Raw genomic sequence first — 19,533 nt, forward strand, 5'->3', positions numbered from 1 at the left:
ACAGGAAAGCACCTCAGTGTGGACGTTGTTGTGTGGACGTGCACCGATGGACTTGTGTTGATATCGACGTCACTTATGCTACGCTAACAGATACCAAAGTTCGTACTGATTAAGACGAGACAGCGTGTCAGAGGACATTGGGAAAAGGCGGTCACGCATTAGCGTGAACACCTGGTGAGAAAATCACTCGTGCTACACTAAAGAACTTCTCCATTCAATCCAATGGGAAAGTCAAAGGCTACACTGCGTGGCGTCCATGTCCTTTAACGTCCTCAGGGACAAATGTCCCCGTGGTCCAACAGTCCGCAGAGAGTCAGAGGGTGAGGCCGTCGTTTTGATGAGATGGTGACGACGGCCTGTGGCGCCCCCTACAGTTGGAGCTGCAGTTGCAATTGTCGGTTCAGCAGCTGGTTGTATATTCTCAACACACACACACGCGCAGACTCACGGACACACGCAGACAGATCCATCCTTCCATCCCGCTCTCCTGATGGTGGGCGATGTTCTCAGTGAGGAAGAGGAGGTCAAAGGTTACCAATTCATCATGGAGCTTCTGTTCAGGGTCATGAAGAAAACTTGGCTGCTGCCACCGGAGCGCACAGAGGCAAAGAAGACCTGCAGAAAATAACAGTTTGTATCGTATTGGAAAATTCCCCACATTAGCTGATATTGAGTAAATCTTCTGCAAATATGTTATTTTCAGCAGAAACAAGTAGAGTAGCTTTTATTTTGGCTAATTTTACGACCTGAAAGACAACATGACGTCTAGAAAAACAATTACGCATTTCACGTTCCACTTATATCGGAACTCGCAACTGAAAGTCACCCCAGCATTCCACTTTTTCCAAGTTGCGAATGCCAAACATTCGTGGTCAGCAGTTAAGGGGAAACTTAAGAATAATGGTAAGTTTCCCTAAGTGAGTCTAGATACTAACTTTAGAATCAACGCAAACTTAATTATCTTTGTTTATTTTACATGCTTTTACTGCGATGTGTCAAAGTTCTCTGGGGTAAAATGAGGGGAAAGTTTATCAGAAAGCTGACGGATGGAATCGAAAAGAAAGACGTTATAGAGCTTCAGTTCGTCACGCAACTAAGGTGATACCATTTTGGCAGGAAACCACACTGTTTACATCCAGAGACATGCTTTTTGTGTCAGTGTTCTCTGGAGAGAAATGAGGGAAAGTTGTCGTAATGCTGCAGGTGACACTGAACTTTTAAATATATATCCTGGCAGAGGCAGAGTAAACAAACATGTGACGTCCAGAGCTCTATACTCAAGCGTTTGTGCTATAAATTGATGGACGTCGGCAGTTTGTTTCTGATGAGTTAAAAATCGCTGTCACCTTGTCATTTCTCTCTGAGAGGAACTTCAGTCGCTGAGCTCGCTTGTGCATGAAAACTCCGTCGAGGTGTCCCGTCTCCACGGAGCGGATCTCAATGGCCTTCTCTCCCCAGCCCATGATCTGGTTGGAGTGGATGTAGGCTGCACACACACAAAAAGGGAAAAGGGGATTTTATAGAAGAAAGACTCAGGACTTGTCTCACACCTCCACATCCTCCTTTTCACCTCAGGGAGGAAATTATTGCAGCAGTTTCTGAGTGAATAAAATAATCTTTTTATGTAAAAGAGGACGCTTGGATTTTTTATGTGGTTGAAGGAACACATCACAGAGAACATATGGTCTGCTTCCTTGTTCTTCGTCAGTATTTGATGTAACAAGTGAGAGCTTTGTCATTTGTCAACAGAAAACGTGTCTGTCTTCCGTCTGATCATAATAAACCTTATCTACTTTAAAATAACTGTTGGAAAACCGAATAAAATCTGTCAGTTTAAGTCTACAATATCTTAAGAACATGTTCACATTTTTATCCTGACCTGTTGTCCGTCTAACCGCGAGAAACCAAGTTTGTAAACCGCTCACTCTCCCACACCACAGTCCATCAAAAAGTGATTTTAGCTCACAGGGACGCAGGAGCTGCTGGTCTACTGCTGCCTCATGTGGTCACTTTGTGTCACTGAGGAAACTCTGAGTGAAGGATTTTTTAATGCCGAAGTGACAAAATAAGACATGTGAACTTAGTGATGGAGGCAGCAGTGCTGTGAGAAAACTCTTAACAATAAAAACACAGACAGACATGATGTTGTCCACAGTGTCTCAGGACCAGGACGGACACACTCACACTCAAAGACAACACACTGATTGACGGATGGATTCACATATGACTCGCTGGGCTCGACTCAGTCGTGTCCTGTTTCCTCTCCTCGTGTGAGTGATTCATACATTATAGATAGATTCAGATGCAGTGAAGCACAGCTTTCATCTCCTCTCCTCACTCAAGCTCTAGCAGCAGTTTGTTGTTGAGCTCAAGCCATCGAAGATGAAAGAACACGACACACACACACACACACACACACACACACACACACACACGGAACACAAGAGTATTTCCCCCAACACATACTGTATACTGTCAACTGTGTGTGTGTGGGGGGGGGGGGTTAGAAAAAACACACAAACCCCAAAACACAAGCAGAACAGCATTATTCCAAAACGGAAGTGGGTCGGAAGGAGCACTTGTTTTCGTATGGCTCTACGACCAGCCGTTACCATACTTGGGGAATACTTCATATTCATAATTCTTACTTTATTAAAAGACTTTTAGTTTATCAGACTGCGTTCAAGCTATCCAACACTTCTCTGTAGTCAAACTATCTGACGCTGAATTTTAACGCCTGAATTTAAGAGAGATTTAGTTAAAAACCCTGCAGTCAAGCTAATTAATAAAACCTTAGAAAATCTACATCAGCTTAAGTCTTAGCTTAGCTGATTTTCTTAGGTTTTCCAACAGGAAAGTGAAGTTTGTAAACCACTCACTCTCCCACACCAAAGTCCAGAGAGAAAATCAGTGATTTTAACATCACAGCACACAGGAGTTGTTGATCCACTGCTGCCTCCATTACTAAGTTTAAATGTCTTATTTTGTCATTTCTGGGTTTGAAATCATTCATTCAAATTTACTTGAGTGAGAAAAGTGAACACAGGAGGCAGCAGAGGACCAGCAGCTCCTGTGTCCCTGTGAGCTAAAATCACTGGTTTTCTCTATAACTAACTAAAACTTGTTGTATCCCTTTAAAGAGTTATGAGAACAGGTGAGACTTCAGGGTGAAAGTTAAAAAAAAAAAAAAAGGTGAGAGGAGAAAGAGAGAAAAGTGCTGATTTGAATGTAGAAGGGGGTGTGACTGTCTACAGAGGTCAGAGGTCAGGGGAGGAAGCGAAGCGAGCTGATTGGTTGACATACCGACGGAGGTGGGCATCTCGCCCCATTGCAGCACCACGTCTTTGGTGATGCGCCCGTAGGTGTTGACGTAGACACCCTCATCCTCGTAGCACAGCAGCATCTCCATGCCGTCCGTCTTGGGCAGAACCACGATGGCGTGCGGGGTCACCTGACCCTGAATCTGCCGGGGGTGACACGGGAAGGAGGGATGGAGGGATGGGGGGGGGGGGGGTGGGTGGAAGCAGGGGGCGTGGTTAGGAGCTGCTGTGATCCGAAATGGACGTCCCCATAAACCCCGCCTCCCCCAACCCCTGAGAGAGAAGAAACTGCTGCAACAATCAGGAGTCTCCCGCTCTTCAAACGACATGGAAACAGACGCGTGACTCGTGTCTGCCAGGTCAAACTTACCGACTCACCCGCTCCGTCACTCACCCATTCACTAAGGAAAGTGAAGTTTGTAAACCACTCACTCTCCCACACCAAAGTCCATAGAGAAAATCAGTGATTTTAACATCACAGCACACAGGAGTTGTTGATCCACTGCTGCCTCCATCACTAAGTTCAAATGTCTCATTTTGTCACTTGGTTTGATTTACAGAGTTCAGAGCAAAATAGAGTGACCAGGCAGCAGTAGACCAGCAGCTCCTGTGTCCCCACAAGCTTCAATCCCTGAAATTCTCTATGGACTTTGGTGTGGGAGAGTGAGTGGTTTTTCAAGTTTCTTATTGGAAAGGTCTTTCCAATTCACTCACCTCCATCTTCACTCTCTCATTCATCAACCCAGTGGTTCCCAAACACCGGGTTGGGGACCCACAGATGGGTCACAGGAGGTGCAGAATTTTACTAACATTTAACATGTAGTTAAAAATAACATGCATAAAAAGAAGTTTTAATTCATTCATTCATAAAGACCTTTTGGATACTATTTGCTCATATTCAGAGTAGAAGCAAAATGCAGCCTTAGGGGGACACAAGCCAGTGACTTTTTGAGCTGGTCCCAAACCCAGATAAATGCAGAGGGTTGCATCAGAAAAGGCATCTGGCGTAAAAAAAATCGAACCTACGACTTTCATACAGGATCGGTCGAGGTCTGGGTTAACAATGACCGCCTTTGGTGCCAATAACCTACAGGGTAACAGTGGAAATTGGGCTACTGTGGGTCGAGGGAGGAGAGGAGGAAGGTGTGTTCAGAAACAGAGAGAACTGGAGTAGGGACTTTGAATATTGGGACGATGACAGGAAAAGCTAGAGAGTTGGATGACGTGATGCAGAGAAGGAAGGTGGATATACTGCGTCCAGGAGACCAGGTGGAAAGGACGCAAGGAAGAGAAACTGAGTAGGGTAATCCTAAAGGAGGAGTTTGTTAGGAATGTCCTGGAGGTGAAAAGAGCGTCAGATAGACTGATGAGTCTGAAGCTAGAAATTGAAGCTGTGCTCAATGTTGTTGGTGGCTATGCCCCACAGGTGGGATGTGAGTTATAGGAGAAGGAAACATTCTGGAGTGAAAAGAGAGGAGTGTTGTATGGTTTTCAGGGAGGAGTTGAGAAAGACTCTGGGTGGTCAGGAAGAGCTTCCAGGTGACTGGACAACTACAGCTAATGTAATCAGGGAGACAGGTAGGTACTTAGTACTTGGTGTGTCATCAGGAAGGAAAGTAGATAAGAAGACTTGGTGGTGGAATGGTGAAGTACAGGAGTACGTACGAGTGAAGAAAAAGTGGGAAGACTGAAGAGAGCAGACAGGAGTACAGGATAAAGGTAGAGGTGGCAAAGGCCAAACAAAGGGCATATGATGACTTACATGCTAGGTTGGAAAGTTGAGAATGATTTATACAGGTTGGCAAAACAAAAAGATAGAGATGAGAAAGACGTCCAGCAGGTTTGGGTGATTAAGGACATAGGGGGACATGTGTTGCCAGGTGACACAGAAGTAATGGGAAGATGGAAAGAGTATTTTGAAGAGCTACTAAATGAGGAAAATGAAAGAGAGCAAAGGGTAGAAGAGGTGACTATTGTGGACCATGAAGTAGCAGAGATTAGTAAAGGTGAAGTGATGAGGCCATTGAAGAGGATGAAGAGTGGAAAGACAGTTGGTCCTGATGATATACCTGTGGAGGTATGGAAGTGTCGAGGAGAGGCAGCAGTTAAGTTTCTGGTTAGACTATTCAACAGGATCTTAAAGAGTGAGAGGGTACATGAGGAATGGAGAATAAGTGTGATGGTGCCCATTTTTAAGAATAAGGGAGATGTTCAGAATTGCAGTAACTATAGAGGCATTAGTTGATGAGCTATACGATGAATTTATGGGAAAGCCCCTTCTTGTTTGCAATGGTGATGGACAGGCTGATGAGGTTAGACATGAATCTCCATGGATGTTTGCAGATGACATTGTGATCTGTAGTGATAGCAGAGACCTGGTGGAGGAAAAGCTGGAGAGGTGGAGATACGCTCTAGAAAGGAGAGGAATGAAGGTTAGTCGCATCAATACAGAATACGTGTGTGAATGAGAGGAACCCGAGTGGAGATAAAGAAGATGGAGGATTTTAAGTACTAAAGTCTAATTTATACTCCTGCGTAAAGTGCTCTTCGTAGGTTACGCAGGTCGTAGAGCCTCTGCATCGTCTCCGACTGCACAAAATATTTAAAAATAATAAGTGTCCATCACTGCGTCAAGGAACAACGGAGACGGCAAGAGCTGTGATTGGTCCTCAGGACAGGCCGAGCGAAGCTACTCTGTGCCGGCTCACAGTGCGCAGTGTCCACAGAGGCGGAGCTGATCACCGCTGACAACGTCGCTGCCAAACTATAAATACGTCATATCTTAACACACACAGCACATGTTTAGACTCTAAATGGCCAATTTCTCGCCTCAAATTATCTTAAAACTGCGTTCCGTCACACGGAAAAGTGAGAAACGGCCACTGTTTCAACAACAACAGTCTTTCTCTCTCTGACACCATTGCTCACTGTAGCCAGAAGCACAACAACCTTACGCGGCGACCCCTACTGATCGGGCGGCAAATTGCAGTGCGTATGAAGGCTCGAGGGGTCTACGCAGTCGGAGAAGTATAATGTGGCATTAGGGTCAACAGTCCAGAGCAGTGGTGTGGTGGAGTGTGGAAAGGAAGTGAAGAAACATGTTCAAGCTGTTTGTAATGGATGGAGAAAAGTATTAGGGGTAATGTGTGATAAAAGAGTATCAGCCAGAATGAAAAGAAAGGTATACAAGACAGTGGTGAGACCAGTGATGCTGTATGGTCTAGAGACAGTGGCACTGAGGAAAAGACAGGAAGCAGAGCTGGAGGTAGCAGAGATGAAGATGTGGAGGTTTTCTTTGGGAGGGATGAAGATGGATGGGATCAGGAATGAGTTAATCAGAGAAACAGCGCGTTAGATGTTTTGGAGATAAGGTCAGAGAGGCCAGAATGAGATGGTTTGGTCATGTACAGAGGAGGGATAGTGAATATATTGGTAGAAGGGTGCTGGGGTTGGAACTGCCAGGCAGAAGGGCTAGAGGAAGACCAAAGAGAAGATTTATGGATGTAGTGAAAGAGGACATGTGTGGCGACCCCTGAAGGGAGCAGCCGAAAGGCAAATAAGAAGATTCTGATTAGAAGCAAATGACTGGCTAGATATGAAAAAAATGACAAAAACATACATGTGAGGGTATGTAGATGTCGTAGGGGTTTCCAGAGTCCACATCAATGACGTGGAAGCCCACACTGGAGCCGTAGATGACTTTTAACCTCTGTCCTTCCTCCACGGTCAGGTCGACCAGCAGGGGGCGGTGCTGCAGCTCTGTGAATGACTGACAGACACAAACAGGACAGAGAATGAATGATTCTGAGGCTCAAAAAAGAAAGAGTGATGCCTTTAAAATGACAATTTATTGAAGACTACACACAGACTTTTACCTCAAGGAAGCATTTTAAAGAACTTATAAACAACAACAAAAATAAATCGAGTTTGTTTTCCCCCCTAATCACCTATTTATTTTACCTTGAAGGCCATAAACTTGTGGTAAGGTTTGGGCGCCCAGGCGTAAATCTCCACCGAGTTCTTCAAAGCGATCACCAAGAATTTAATCCTCTCGTACTTCACTACAGAACAGAGCAAAAACACATCATGTATGAGGCGAATAATCACATTTTCTGAAAATTCTGATTAAAATTGATTTTTTTCAAGACCCAAATCCTGACTTTTTTCACATTAATGTGTTGTCATGTTCATGTCCTCACAATTCACATTAATGAGAATTCTTACCAACTTTGTAGTGAACACAGCCCTCCAGTTCTCCAACTGTGATCCATCCCTGTTTCTTTTCCACCTCAGGGTCGTTGTGTAATATCCTGTTCCTGAGCCACGACAGGTAATAAACACGCAGCTTGTTCTTCTTCCCTGGTTCAGGTGTAAAAATGGATACAAAATGAAACTAAAATGTCTTTGCTTGTATATTTGCATTTATGATTAGACAAACTTTTCCAGCAGGAAACTGGAGTTTGTAAACCACTCACTCTCCCACACCAAAGTCCATAGAGAAAATCAGTGATTCTAGCTCACAGGGACACAGGAACTGTTGCCTCGTGTGGTAACTTTGTGTCACTGAAGTAAATCTGAACAAAGGATTTTAAACTTAGTGATGGAGGCAGCAGTGGATCAACAACTCCTGTGTGCTGTGGTGTTAAAATCACTGATTTTGGTGTGGGAGAGTGACGTGAACATGTTCTTAAGATGTCGTAAACATAACAATGTTTTTGTAAAAAACGATTATTTTGTGCACTAAGAGGGCTAGGTGTGAATTAGCTTTAGCTTCAACCTACACTCTTTCGAGAGTGAGAATTCAGGAGATCTTTTATGTTCACATATCATTTTTTGGGGGGATTGAAAATGAACCAAAACAAATAAACATCAGCTCATAAAACACAAGTGTTTCTCTGAGAGCAGCTGTGAAGAGACGCACTGACCTGAGATGGTGACCAGGACGTTGAGTCCCTCCAGGACGTCCATTTGTTGGAAGCGCCGTCGGTTGATCAGGTTGTAAACTTTTCCCTGACCGCTACGATCGAGCAGCATCAGACCATTCTCTGTCCCCACCAGCAGGTTCACGCCTGCACACACACACACACACACACGTTTTCACGTCCTCTGTGTACATACATGACTCGTCTCATAAATGTGGACAGCTTGTTGTCCTGACTGTCTCACCCCACAGTGCTGCACACAGGATCTCAGAGTTGAAGCGCTTCTTGTATTTGCGGATCTCGGGCGTGTCGCTGTGTGGCCTGATGTTGGTCGGGTTGACGTTGACCACTGAGATTTTTCTGGCCTCGTTGAGCCGTGCCTGCTCCAGCTCCTGCTCCTGCTTCTGCAGCTCATCGGCAAACAACGCTGCCATCGGAAAACAATCCAAAAGATTATTGATTTAAAGGGCATTTAAAGAGAAGAAGGTCAATCATTTCATCTTTGTTTACAAGGACAACACAAGTTAGAAGTTCAATTATTTTCAGGGATTGTTAGGAAGTACAGTGGTATGGAAAAGTTTGGGCACCCCTGTAAATGTTCATGATTTTCCTTTATAAATCATTGGTTGTTTGAATAAGAAATGTCAGTTAAATATATCATATAGGAGACAAAGACAGTGATATTTGAGAAGTGAAATAAAGTTTATATGGTTTACAGAAAGTGTGCAAGAATTATTGAAACAATATTATGCATTTGCATAAATGTAGGCACCACAAAAGAAAAATGTTTTGCTTCCTCCAGAAATAACAGCCTCTAAACGCTTCCTATAGCTTCCAATTAGGAAGGTATTTTGGTTGGTTTCCGAGCACGGACAGCCCACTTTAAATCACACCACAAATGTTCAATAATATACAGGGGAATATTCTGGGGACTGAGATGGTCATTCCAGAACATTGTATTTGTTGATTTATTAAACTTTTAAATGTGACCATTGCATGGCTTGTTTTAAGATTCACTGGCCGATTACTTAATTAGTTATTTCACTTAAGTGAGAAATTGATATTATTTATTTTAATTTCAATAGTGTGTCTTTTTGTAAGACTCTATAGTTGGTGTAAAAGTATTGTTTTTACAAAAAAACGCTTTTTCCAAATAACAATAATACAAATTATTATTATTATTATTATTATTATTACTATTATTGTTATTATTATATTTGCAGTAGAGGCACAGAGGGGATGATAATAATAATTATATGCATGTGTACATATACATTTGTGATTATTATTATTTTAAAATGTATTTTCTCTACGGGGTTTGGTGTGGGAAAGTGAGTGGTTTACAAACGTCAGTTTACACAAGGAAAAGTCTATCTAATTGTGAAATAAATACATGAACGTGTTCTCAAGATATTGTAGACTTCATACACAACATAACACCATCTCACCGGTTTTTTTTTTTATAACGGGAAAATAAAGTCTGCAAAGCCCTCACTCTCCCATATCATAGAGACAATCATTGTTCTTGGATTACAAGGAAACAGGAGATCCACTGCTGCCTCCATCATTAAGGTCAAAATTGTTATTTTGTCAATTCTGTGTGTTTGAAATCCTTTATTCAGATTTAACTGAGTGACACAGGGTGACCACATGAGGCAGCAGTAAACCAGCAGCTCCTGTGTCCACCTGAGATAACATTTTGTGGGAGAGCTGACACACTGACTTTAGTATTTATCATATGACTAAACTTCAAAAATCCTGAACTATTCCTATGACCTGTTGTGTCTGAGGCAACGCTCTGACTGTCAACGTACCTGAGGCGGAGTCTTTATCGTCGTCAGTTGGTGACGTCCCGTAGACGCGCGGATCAACAAACGGTGTGAAGGACGACTTGGAGCCACCACTGCTTCCCATCGCATACTGTCGATGACAGACACACAGGCTACAGTTAGTCACGTGTTTCAGGGTGGTTAGGATAGGGAAAAGAGACAGGAAAGAACAGGACTTGTCCAGATTAAAGGAAAAACTTGGTGTTTTTGGATCATTTTGAGCACAAATTTCAAATTTAAAGTCAAAATGACACTTTTTTTCAATCATTAAAAATGATCCAGGTTCAGTTGGAGTGTGTCCTTTATCAGATCAGCTGCCTGTTTTCATGTGTTGAGGAACAGAGGCTGAGAAGTGAGAGAAGTGAGGGATCACATAAGGAGGAGGAGGAGACGGGATCCGGTTTGTTCCATCAGCAGAGCTGAACAGGGAGCAGATCTGTGTAGACATGGTCGAAAAGGGCCACAACAAAGTGATTTAAATTAATTAAAGGAATAGTTCAGGTTCTTTAAAGTGTGGGCAAAAGACTCACCAAATAATTAAAACTAATAATGTAAGTTTTACCTTTCAAATCATGCCTGAAGCCAGTCTAATTATAACACATGGTTTTGTATTTTAATCTTAACCCACTGTTCCAACAGGAAACTGATGTTTGTAAACCACTCACTCTCCTGCCACACCAAAATCAGTGATTTTAGCTTACGGTTACAGCAGAGCTGCTGGGCTACTGCTGCCTCGTGTGGTCACTTTGTGTCACTGAGGTAAATCTGAACAAAGTTTTTCAAATGCCGAAGTGTCAAAATAAGACATTTGAACTTTGTGATTGAGGCAGAAGTGGATCAACAACTTCTGTGTGCTGTAATGTTAAATGTTTTCCTTGTGTCTTCACTGAGAGTGAGCCTCTGTGTCTGTAGGGGGCGCTCACAGTTCTGTCAGTACCTCATACAGCCACGCTTAAAAAACTGTTGACATGCTAATTTCTGACCCTGGAGAAAAATGACTGAATCACCAGGTGGCAACGGGTTTGAGGTCAGGTGACAGGTAGGCGGGGTCACAGGGTGTGTGGCGGGAGGGAGGGAGGGGGCTTTATTTGGGTGTTGCCAGGGGAGAAGAGAGGGGAGGGGCTTTGCTGCACCAAATCGGGGAGATTGGTGTTGCCAGAGAAGAGACTGGCGAGGCCAAAGAAACTGCCGCTGGCGGTCGAGTTCCGCCTCCGTCTCTGGAAGGAGAGAGAAGTGGGAGGGGCTACTGCGCAGCTGGGGCTGTGATTGACAGGTGGATGCTGTGTGAGAAGGTGTGTTTGTTTCCTTGTATGAAGCTGAATGTTAGAAGAGGTGGGTGGGCAGAGACAGGTGGCTCTTTATACAGGTTGCCATGACAACAGACAACAGACAACACACACACACACACACACTGATGAAATCTCCTGAAACTCAATGTTTTCTGTTGATTATTTTGTTTTTTTCGTCTTTTCTGGCACAAAAAAAGTCCAAGAATTAGTTAAAACGAAATATATTATCAATAATAGTGAAAATTATTCAACAGAGAAATATAACATTAATGAATGACCTTACATTGAAGTAATTTCTTAGTCTTTAATGTTTTTAATGAATTAATATTGTTCTTTCTACCATTTTTTGTTGTCTCCATCTTTCCTTACAGTTTCTTTATTTGTCCATCCCTTCCTACCTTTCCTACCATCCTTCCTTCATTTCTGTCTATATTTTCTTTCTTCTTAACCTTCCTTCCATCATTCCTTCCCTTCTGTCCTTCTCCCTTTTCTACTTTTCTTTCTTTCCTTCTATCATAATTTCTCTCTCCCCTCACCCCTTCCTCCCCTTTCTTGAATCCTTCCCCCCTTTTTTCTTCTCTGCCTTCCTATTTTATTTCTTTACTGCCTTTTAACCACTCTTTCCTTCAATCCTGTCCACTTTTCTTTCTTTTTTCCCTTCCTCTCCTCCATCCTTCCCTCTGTCATCTTTATTGACTTTCTACATTCCTTCCTATTTTTCCTACATCCTTCCTTACTCTCTTTGGTCTCCTGCTTCCTTCCTCCCATCCTCGCCACCTTCCTCTCCTATTTCCTTCCATCATATTTTCTTGCTCTTTTTCTACAAAGTGGCCACACACACACACACACACACACACACACACAAAGGCCAGGGTCAAAGGTCATGAGCGAACTCACCTCACGCATCATCAGCGTCCCGTCCTGTGAGCTGTTTCCGTACGCGTCACCATGGCCGCCGTTGCCCACCATGCTCAGTGACTCGCCCGTGCTCTGACTCGCTGCCGGCCTTTAAGAAAAAACAAATAAACAAAACAGTCAAACCAGCAGAGGGCGCTGCTACAGCTTCCACACACCCTACCGCTCAGACGCTCACATGATGCGTGGTATGTCGCTGACGGCCACCGTGCCATCGTTGGCTCCGCCCTCTCCCTCCTCGTCGTCGCTGCTGTGAGAATCCTCACTGGATGACGAGTAGTCAGTGACTTTGACAGGCGGTCGACTTGAATCCTCCCCCTGTCGCAGCTCCCGTAGCTCTTTGGCCAAGGCTGTCAGATCCTGAAGAAACACGTTGGAAAACATCGTAAACAGAATCGCGATTCCACGAAAAACCTAGAGTTCTATATTACTTTAATATTTTTATGATTCAATAATCTGTGAATTATTTCTATGGATTAAATAAAACTTTATTGATGAATTGAATAAAATACATTTCCAAGAATAAATCTTAATCTTAATAATAATAAATAAAAAAATTTTTTTTTCATTTTTACACATCGGGGATATACGTTTTATTAATTTAAATTTGAAAGAATTTTGATTTCAATTTTGATTCAGTGATTTGATTTAATTAATTTAGTACAATAGTAGAAACTATAAAGATCTAATAAATCTATGGAGAAATACAAACTAAAATAACCTAATTTTGGTTTTATTTTATTATTTTGTGTACATTTTTCTTGTTTTAGGTTATTTTATTGATTTCATTTTAATTATTTTTATTGTTATTTCTACTTTAATAATGATTAATACCCATTTATTCATTCGTGGCATTTTATTTCTTCAGCTTCAAACTCAGATTGTTTTGTACCTGCCGTCTTTAATATATATATATATATGTATATATATCTAAAACAAATATTTTATGTTTCAATGGAGAAAACAATCATAAAAATTAAATGAAATATCTGAATAGCTCTTAATTTTATCGCAAAACAAAATGTTTGAGTTGATAAATCACATTTTCAGGACCTTGAATTTGTATTATCCCGATTATCATAAACATTGTCCATCTCAAATATAAACATTAACAAAAGAATAAATATTTTTATGAAGCAAAAAAAAGTTGGTTACAAATGATGGTTAAAAAATAATTAAGCATCAACTCAATAAAGTGAATTAAAATGGATACAATAGACAAAATATAACTGAGAAGACATACAATTTCTAACTGTAACCACTGGGGAGCAGTAACGTGCACAGTGTCTGCTTGAAAACAAGCAAAGAATAAAACAAGTGGGGTTTGTTTTTGGTATTGAAATTAAATTTTTGCTGATTGGGGAAAAAAGTGGGAGGATTTAGGATGATGCAGGCAGAGGAGGAGTGGCCTCAGTGCAGCAGGGTCAAGGGTTAAAAGTCAAAGTTGAGGAGGAGGAGCGTGCGTTTCATTTCAGTCTCGGTGACATTTTCAATGTCAATTTCACATCAGAGGAGAGAGGAAGTGGATCTTACCAACTCCTGATGAGAGAGAGAGTATCAGATAACATGGGACGAAGAGAGAGAGAGAGCGAGAGAGCGAGAGAAAGAGAGAGAGAGAGGGTAGACTAATATCTATAATCATTTCATGGACGTAAAAAAACCGCTGCAGATTCAGACAGAGAAACTGAATCATTATGCTTTGCATGTCAGATGAGAAACATTATGTCTGTAAACCCGCTCACTCTCCCACACTAAACCCGATTTTAGCTCGCAGGGACATGGGAGCTGCTGGTCTACTGCTGCCTCGTGTGGTCATGAATGAAGGATTTTTTAAACACTGAAAGCTATGCTTAACATTTTTACACTTTTCTTTTGTAATCTTAAATTGCTCCTAATAAGCGTATGTCACTCTAAAACAAGATGAATCCACCAGGTTTTGAAACTCACCATTATTTAACTGTCATATATTATGATAAAAGTATGACTAAATAAAATAATTGGCCGAGCTTCCTGTCTGTCTTCTGTCACACGCCTCGCCGATCGCTCGGCTTGCGAGTCGGCATCTCTGACAGAGCAGTGTTACCAACATGTGGACTTTTTGTGGTGTTTGGAGACTCTCACGTGAAAGCACGTATCACTCTGCAGTTACTGAGCTCAACAAGCAGCATGTGTTGTCAGGATCACCTCCCAAAGCACAGTAACCTCTGCAGTCACAGTCTACAGTCAGAGCAGAGAACCTGAGCACTCTGTGTCCAGGCTGATAATGAATCACGTATGAACATAGCTGCTGCTGTTCAGCCCTGGAGGGCGGGACTTTGAGGTGTTCATGTTCACATTTTTACTAAGTGCTATGAGACATGCAAGAAAGCTAAGAATAGCTTTAAGTGACAAAATAAGACATTTGAACTTAGTGATGGAGGCAGCAGTGGATCAACAACTCCTGTGTGCTGTGATGTTAAAATCACTGATTTTCTCTATGGACTCCATTCTCTGTCTGACAGTAAGATGAAGAAGGGAACATGTTCTTAAAGCTGAACTAGACCAGAAGTTCCAATTAAGGCTGTTTTTTAGTGTGTATCTGCGTCATTACCTTGTTTATGAAGCCCTGAAGGTTCTAAACAAACAGTTCAGCCACTGCTGAGAACACTGTGTTTATTGTAATCTCGGGCTCAGTGAGATCTCTGAAAATCCCGTAATAGTTACGTAAACAGTGGTTCTCCTGAACAGCAGATCGTCCTGCTCCGGGCACTAGTCTGGGTACATCCGGTTGCGTACATTGAACCACAGAAGAAGAATAACGTCCGTTGTGGAGGTGTTTCACGAGCGACAGTGTCTTCTGACTCTGGGTCAAAGGTCGTCAAAAGGACTGAGGCGGGGAGTCGTGAAGAAGCTATTTTTAAACACTGTTAAAACAATGTTTTGATAATGAGGAGCAGTGTGCTGAATGTCACTTCCAGGGTACTGGCCAATCACAACACAGTCTGTCTTCTCAGGCGAGATTTATGTCTGAAATATCGCGGCTGACAAGTGCCTCAAAAAGGAGAGATTTCTATCGGCTCGTTTCCAGCAACTAGGAGGTTTTTGACCATAAAAACAAGTTAATGTATGTAAGTAGACCTCCATAACTAACATATATGTGCAACAGGACCACTCTATGTGACTTTAAAGATATCGCAGACTCATGAACTACACTGAAAAACTTTAAGTGTCAGTGGAGTGAACATGTGAAATTTGTCACGACTCAAAATAAACTTTTCCAATATGCAGAAGACATGAGACGTGCAAGCAGAGAGAGAGAGAGAGAGAGAGAGAGAGAGAGAGAGAGAGAGAGAGAGAGAGAGAGAGAGAGAGAGGGCAGGGATGGAAGGAGGATAATCTTTACTGACCTCATCTACAGCTTTCTTATAGCTCTGAAGAATGATCGACAGAGAGATGGAGGAGAAGGTGAGAAGAGGAAGAGAGTGACAATGAACAGCAACACGGTTAGTTTAGAGATAAGAGAGAGAGAGAGTGAGGAACAAAAGACTTTTAAACCACAGAAAGTGTCATTTGGTCTGGTCCTCACTTTGTGTCACACATTAAAATGACAGGTTGTGCATTAAGACTTAGTTTTAGGGTTAGAATTTGGTTTAGGTTAAGGGTGAAGATAAGGGAAAATGTACGGTGTCACTGCAGCAAAGGCGGTAAAGGTGCATTTACACATCTATGAATGAACAATACAAAAGAATATTTGACTATACATTAGAATATACATTATATACATTAAATGAGTGTTTCCCAACCCTGGGCCCTCATGTATAAAAGAGTGCGCAGCTTTCATACTGAAAGATGACGTACTTACAAAATTGAGCGGAGGTGAATGAGTAACACACCACATTCTTGTTCCACCCACACATTAATATACAGTTGTGCTCATAAGTTTACATACCCTGGCAGAATTTAGGATTTCTTGGCAATTTTTCAGAGAATATGAATGATAACACAAACACTTTTCTTTCCCTCATGGTTAGTGGTTGGCTGAAGCCATTTATTGTCAAATGACAGTTTACTCTTTTTAAATCATAATTACAACACAAACTACCCAAATGACCCTGATCAAAAGTTTACATACCCTGGTGATTTAGCCTGATAACATGCACGTGACTACACACAGATGGGTTTGAATGGTTATTATTATCATCATCATTATTATTATTATTATGATTATTATTATTATTATTAATAATACATTAGTGGGTGTGTATAAAAGGTCAATGAGTTTCTGGACTCCTGACAGACCCTTGCATCTTTCATCCAGTGCTGCACTGACGCTTTTTGGATTCTAAGTCATGGGGAAAGGGATATAATAAAATATCAAAGGAACTGAGAATGCCCATCAGCAGTGTTCAAACTCTAATTAAGAAGTGGAAAATTAGGGGTTGTGTTGAAACCAAACCACGGTCAGGTAGACCAACTAAAATTTCAGCCACAACTGCCAGGAAAAGTGTTCAGGATGCAAAGAAAAACCCACAAATAACTTCAGGTGAAATACAGGACTCTGATAATGTGGTGTGGCTGTTTCAAGATGCACCATAAAGTCACCTGACCCCAATATCATTGAGCCACTCTGGGGAGACCCTAAAATGTGCAGTTCATGCAAGACAGAATGGTCAGTTTTACCGAAGAGCCTCATCCACAACTACCACTAAAGACTTCAAGCTGTCATTGATGTTAAAGGGGGCAAGACACGCTATTGAGAACTGGGTATGTAAACTTGATCAGGGGGTCAGGGTCATATGGGTAGTTTGTGTTGACATTATACTTTAAAAAGCGTAAACACAGTTGTTTGACAATAAATGGCTTCAGTTCACCATGAGTAAGAGAAACGTTTTTGTTTGAGTACAACTATACAAATGACGCCTCCTTCCTGAAGAACAATGACAAATTCGCAGCAAAGGAGGAAAATAAAAGAAAAAGAAGGAAAGTGTGCGATCGACGCATCAATATATGATGTATAAATATGAAAAAAAAAATTTGGAATTAGAGATAAACACGAAGGAACTAAATGGCAGAGTCACCACGGCTGCTCTCATATTAATGTTTTCATCTTCTGATGAAAGGCTCAATAACTTTTTTGTTATAGTATGGATTAACATGGGATAAGGAAATGTTCTACTCAACGTTAAAGTCCCATTTTCTTACCAACAAATTAGTTTGTAACTTTATTCTGGAGAGTTTAAAACATTGAAGACTGGCGTGTGTTCATGCGTTCACGTCAGCAGCTGTGTGTCTATTTACATAAAGAAAAGATTAATCTGTGGAAAATCTATTTCAGTCATTTGCTCAAAGTAAGACTTAAAGAAACTCTCACAAACACACACACGTTTGAAGTGTGTGTGTTTGCGCATGGGATCAGTTTTGTCTCCAATGTCCTCTCTGATCTTATCCACACATGGGAAATACTGATGTATAAATGACCAAAATATTAGGCTTTGGGACTTAAGGACCTTTTTCTGTCATAAACACTGACCTTGTCAGGACAGGACCAGTAGTCCTCATGGAGACCAAAACCTGGTCCTAATGAGGCATAACCTATTTTTTAGGGGCTGGTTAAGTTAAGGAATAAGATTTGAGTGTGTGTGTGTACTCACTGCAGGTCGACTTGGTCGCATCACCTCTCTACCATCGTCTTTGGTGTCATGTGATGAAAGTGTGGAGCCTTCAGTCTTATTGGCTGAATGACCTGAACACACACACACACACACACACGAACAGACTTTAGTGTGTGACAGTAGGAAACTTTCTGGACATTATTTTAATTAATTTTTTTAAAGCAAATAAAATGGGCAAAAGAAAAAAAGAGCAGGTTAATTGATTTTTTTACTCTGAAGTGAGGACATATTTTCAGACATGAGGACATTTTTGGAGCTCACCGCGTTCGTTGGATCCTCCCTGGGAGCTGGGCGTGCTGGAGCTGGACGAGCTGCCGCTGCTCGTCCTCTTTAGGGGTGTATCCATGGAAACGTCGATCCTGCGCAGGTCGGGGTTGCTATGGCGACACAAACACACACACAGTGCTGCTTCATTCATTCAATCATTCATTCATGCAGGAAATCTGTACCGAGGTGTGTGAGTGAGTGTTTTTTTTAATTTATAAATAAAATACAAACTATACTAAAGATTTTTACTATTTCTTTTTGCAATTAACTCCATTTTTTTGTTTTCTAAACAGCTTTCAATAAACGCATCATGTCCATGCAATTTAATACAATTAAATGTTGAGCCTTTCTGCAACAAACTAACAAGATTATATTAGAACATGCTATAATATACAGGAACCAAAAAAAACTAGAATAATCAAAACTGAACAGAAAGCAGTTTTATGGAGTCAATTGTTCCTACTTTTTCTTTAAGATGTATTCAATCATAACACATTCAAGTGCATATGCTAATATGTATAGCAGATACATGCCTTTATCTATTCAAAATAATATTAGGTGCGACAGAAATGGCAGGTAAAAAGGGCAAAAAACATTTTTATCATAAAATTTGTTCTTGCTATATAGGTAGAAAACTGTGTGACGATGGTTTTTCTCATATACAGTTAGGTCCATAAATATTGGGTCATCGACACAATTTTCTTTTCGGCTCTATACACCACTACAACGGATTTGAAATGAACTTTCAGCTTTAGCTTGATTGTATTTACATCCAAATCAAGTGAACGGTGTAGGAATTATAACACTTTCTATATGTGCCTCCCACTTTTTAGGGGACCAAAAGTAATTGGACAAACTAAACAATCATAAATCAAACTCAGGCCTCTACTGACACAGTCTTCAGTTCCTGCTTGTTCTTGGGGCATTTTCCCTTCAGTTTGGTCTTCAGCAAGTAAAATGCATGCTCAATCAGATTCAGCTCAGGTGATTGACTTCTCCATTGCATAACATTGCACTTATTTGCCTGCTTTTGCAGTTTGCTTTGGGTCATTGTCCATCTGCACTGTGAAGCGCCGTCCAATGAGTTCTGGAGCATTTGGCTGAATATGAGCAGATAATATTGTTGGAAACACTTCAGAATTCATCCTGCTGCTTTTGTCAGCAGTTACATCATCAATAAATACAAGGGAACCAGTTCCATTAGCAGCCATACATGTCCACACCATGACACTAGCACCACCATGCTTCACTGATGAGGTGGTATGTTGTGGATCATGAGCAGTTCCTTTCCTTCTCCACACTCTTCTCTTCCCATCACTGTGGTACAAGTTGATCTTGGT

The 19,533-nt window shown here is 41.5% G+C and overlaps 1 protein-coding gene across 3 annotated transcripts in view; it reads right to left on the reverse strand.

The window, feature by feature from the left end:
* Positions 1-531: 531 nt before the first annotated feature.
* The window catches only part of tnikb (TRAF2 and NCK interacting kinase b), a gene marked incomplete at both ends in the record, with an annotated part of 52,342 nt that continues 33,340 nt past the window's right edge, over positions 532-19,533 (reverse strand). For 2 of the 3 annotated variants that reach the window (XM_083901973.1, XM_083901972.1), the window contains 14 exons: positions 532-615; positions 1,347-1,486; positions 3,304-3,463; positions 6,940-7,089; positions 7,281-7,381; positions 7,545-7,679; positions 8,246-8,389; positions 8,487-8,669; positions 10,057-10,162; positions 12,258-12,366; positions 12,454-12,635; positions 15,662-15,685; positions 17,906-17,997; positions 18,188-18,303. In XM_083901973.1, the coding sequence (XP_083758099.1) occupies positions 532-615; positions 1,347-1,486; positions 3,304-3,463; positions 6,940-7,089; positions 7,281-7,381; positions 7,545-7,679; positions 8,246-8,389; positions 8,487-8,669; positions 10,057-10,162; positions 12,258-12,366; positions 12,454-12,635; positions 15,662-15,685; positions 17,906-17,997; positions 18,188-18,303 (1,726 nt within the window). Of the gene's footprint in view, positions 616-1,346; positions 1,487-3,303; positions 3,464-6,939; positions 7,090-7,280; positions 7,382-7,544; positions 7,680-8,245; positions 8,390-8,486; positions 8,670-10,056; positions 10,163-11,159; positions 11,289-12,257; positions 12,367-12,453; positions 12,636-15,661; positions 15,686-17,905; positions 17,998-18,187; positions 18,304-19,533 lie in introns of all 3 variants that reach the window. The other variant, XM_083901971.1, reaches the window with a different exon arrangement.

The sequence above is a fragment of the Microchirus variegatus genome (assembly GCF_963457635.1).
Source record: "Microchirus variegatus genome assembly, chromosome: 15".
In the NCBI taxonomy this organism is placed as follows: Eukaryota; Metazoa; Chordata; class Actinopteri; order Pleuronectiformes; family Soleidae; genus Microchirus; species Microchirus variegatus.